The sequence below is a fragment of the Contarinia nasturtii genome, unplaced genomic scaffold, assembly GCF_009176525.2.
Source record: "Contarinia nasturtii isolate CC-2019 unplaced genomic scaffold, AAFC_CNas_1.1 Cnas_scaffold_6618, whole genome shotgun sequence".
NCBI classification, from domain to species: domain Eukaryota; kingdom Metazoa; phylum Arthropoda; class Insecta; order Diptera; family Cecidomyiidae; genus Contarinia; species Contarinia nasturtii.
Window position 1 is genome coordinate 1 of NW_022203872.1, and position 2,029 is coordinate 2,029.

The window sequence follows — 2,029 nt, forward strand, 5'->3', positions numbered from 1 at the left end:
TGCAGTAATTGTTCTCTATCTTATCGTGTATGTTTATTTGTTAAAAGGTTCCAAAAAATTTTAAACAGCCAAAACAAGCATACTCGATGATAACAAATAACCGAACAAAGTTATGTAGTTAGAAAAGACGTACATATATAAATAAATACGAATGGCATGGAAAAATATTGTTAGTTGTGCAGTGATCGTCACATAGCTCATACATTGTTCGTTAAAATGAAGACATTCAAATATCTGTGTGGTTTTATTTTTTTTTTACTATTGTGCAGTCAGTATAGCCACTTCGGATACGCATGATATTGAAAATCTACTTGGAAAATTAAACAACGTAGCCGACATATTCAATGACAAATTAGATAAAAAAGTACCATGGACTGAATTGAATGATGCCATTGAAATACTCAACAAAATTCTACTCGATTACAAAGACAATGCGCGGAGAAAAATAAGCGAATTGAGATCGAAAAACGTTGAATCACGAAATCATTACGTGTTTGCCGTCACGCCGCTATTGAGCTGGTGTCATTTGGTTAATTCAAGTATACAGGAAGCGATTGGACAACTGAAACAACCAGCCTTGTCAGTTGCTGATAAAAAACACATCAAACTCAAATTAGAACGTGTGACAAAAGCAGGTGTCGATAAATCAGAAAAATCACAGATCGAAATTCAAAAAACAATAGAAAGTATGTCGTACTTAGAAAATTTGTTAACCGCTGTGGAATTTGATTTGCGTGAAAATGTCAGTGGTGCGTTTGATTTGCTTGGAATAGCAGAATTACAAGAAGCGTTAAAAAAAGCAAAAAATGTTAGCAAAAATGTCGGGGATGCTTTGGCAGTTGAATACGATGATATGGAGTTGGTATTTGCGATCGGAATATGTCAAGATAATGTAAGTCGTGTAGAGAAAAACTTACCTACTGGTTTTAATACAAATTGCCATCTCAATAATGTAATCTTACCTTTTGCATATTACAGATCGAAGACATTATGTCACCCTTATTCAGCAACTCATTCATTAAAAAGTTGGAGCGGCTTGTCGAATCCTGTGTAATTTATAATGAATCACACCACAATCCAACCGAAACCATGCGAATCAATAAAAGTCGTTGAACTGCCGTGAAACCAGACCCATTGCCATATGAAAAGACTGCAAACTACGATAATCACTTCAATCATTTACCAAAGCTTATTTTTTTTTGAACAATATTAAAATGCACTTCATCGCTGTGTTTGATTTAGCTGGAGATGCTAAACAATGAGTCTAGCTTCAGGAAAAAAGCTGTATCTTGGAGGAGAAAATGGCCCATTTAAAAATGATTGGAAAATATTTTTTGGAATTTTTAACACAACATTTTATGACTTTAGAATGTATTATTTTTAATAATTATTTCAGTTTCACTTTGTTGTATAAGCCAACTGTTAATCGTCAGTATTTTCAGTGTGGCATAATTTTTTTTCACGGTTATCCAATTTTGTTTTCGTATAATGTCAAAAGGTTTCAGATATGATCAGACGGTGAATAAATAAATAAAGAATAGCTACCGCTGATCTGTACTTCACTTTTTTTTTTAAATCTATTTGCACGTGTTAGGTTACACGTATGTTTAAATAATGTATTTGTGACTTTTATTGCGCCATGAATATAAAGAAGTAATAATAAGTTCGTTTTTGATTTTTTTTTTGTTTTTTTGTTGATTGATGATCGAAAGTCGCTTTCAGTAGTTCTGATAATTTCATTTGAAATTAAACAATGGATTTATTATACGTGTTTTTCATCGTTTTTCTGCTCATCGAATATTTGGTATATAGATTCATTCATTTTACCCAGATTTTTACACTGTTGATCAAAAATCTTTGCTTTCATTCAGCCCATTTTAAATGTTATCGAATTATTTTGGATTTTATATTTATAGGACTTTCATGGAAAAGGTAACTTTTCTCCTTCTTCTTTCGCCAGCCAATACAGCAAGGGGTATATCACTCCGAAAATTATCTTGCTATTACCTACCTTTTCAGTGCAATTAAC

At 32.4% G+C, this 2,029-nt stretch overlaps 1 protein-coding gene across 1 annotated transcript; it reads left to right on the forward strand.

Moving 5' to 3' along the window:
- Window positions 1-222: 222 nt before the first annotated feature.
- Window positions 223-1,515, forward strand: LOC116351934 (the record flags this gene model as incomplete). Its single annotated transcript, XM_031784091.1, has 2 exons — window positions 223-892; window positions 979-1,515. Coding segments are annotated over 2 exons (805 nt in total), but the record flags the coding sequence as incomplete, so codon positions are not given.
- Window positions 1,516-2,029: the final 514 nt, after the last annotated feature.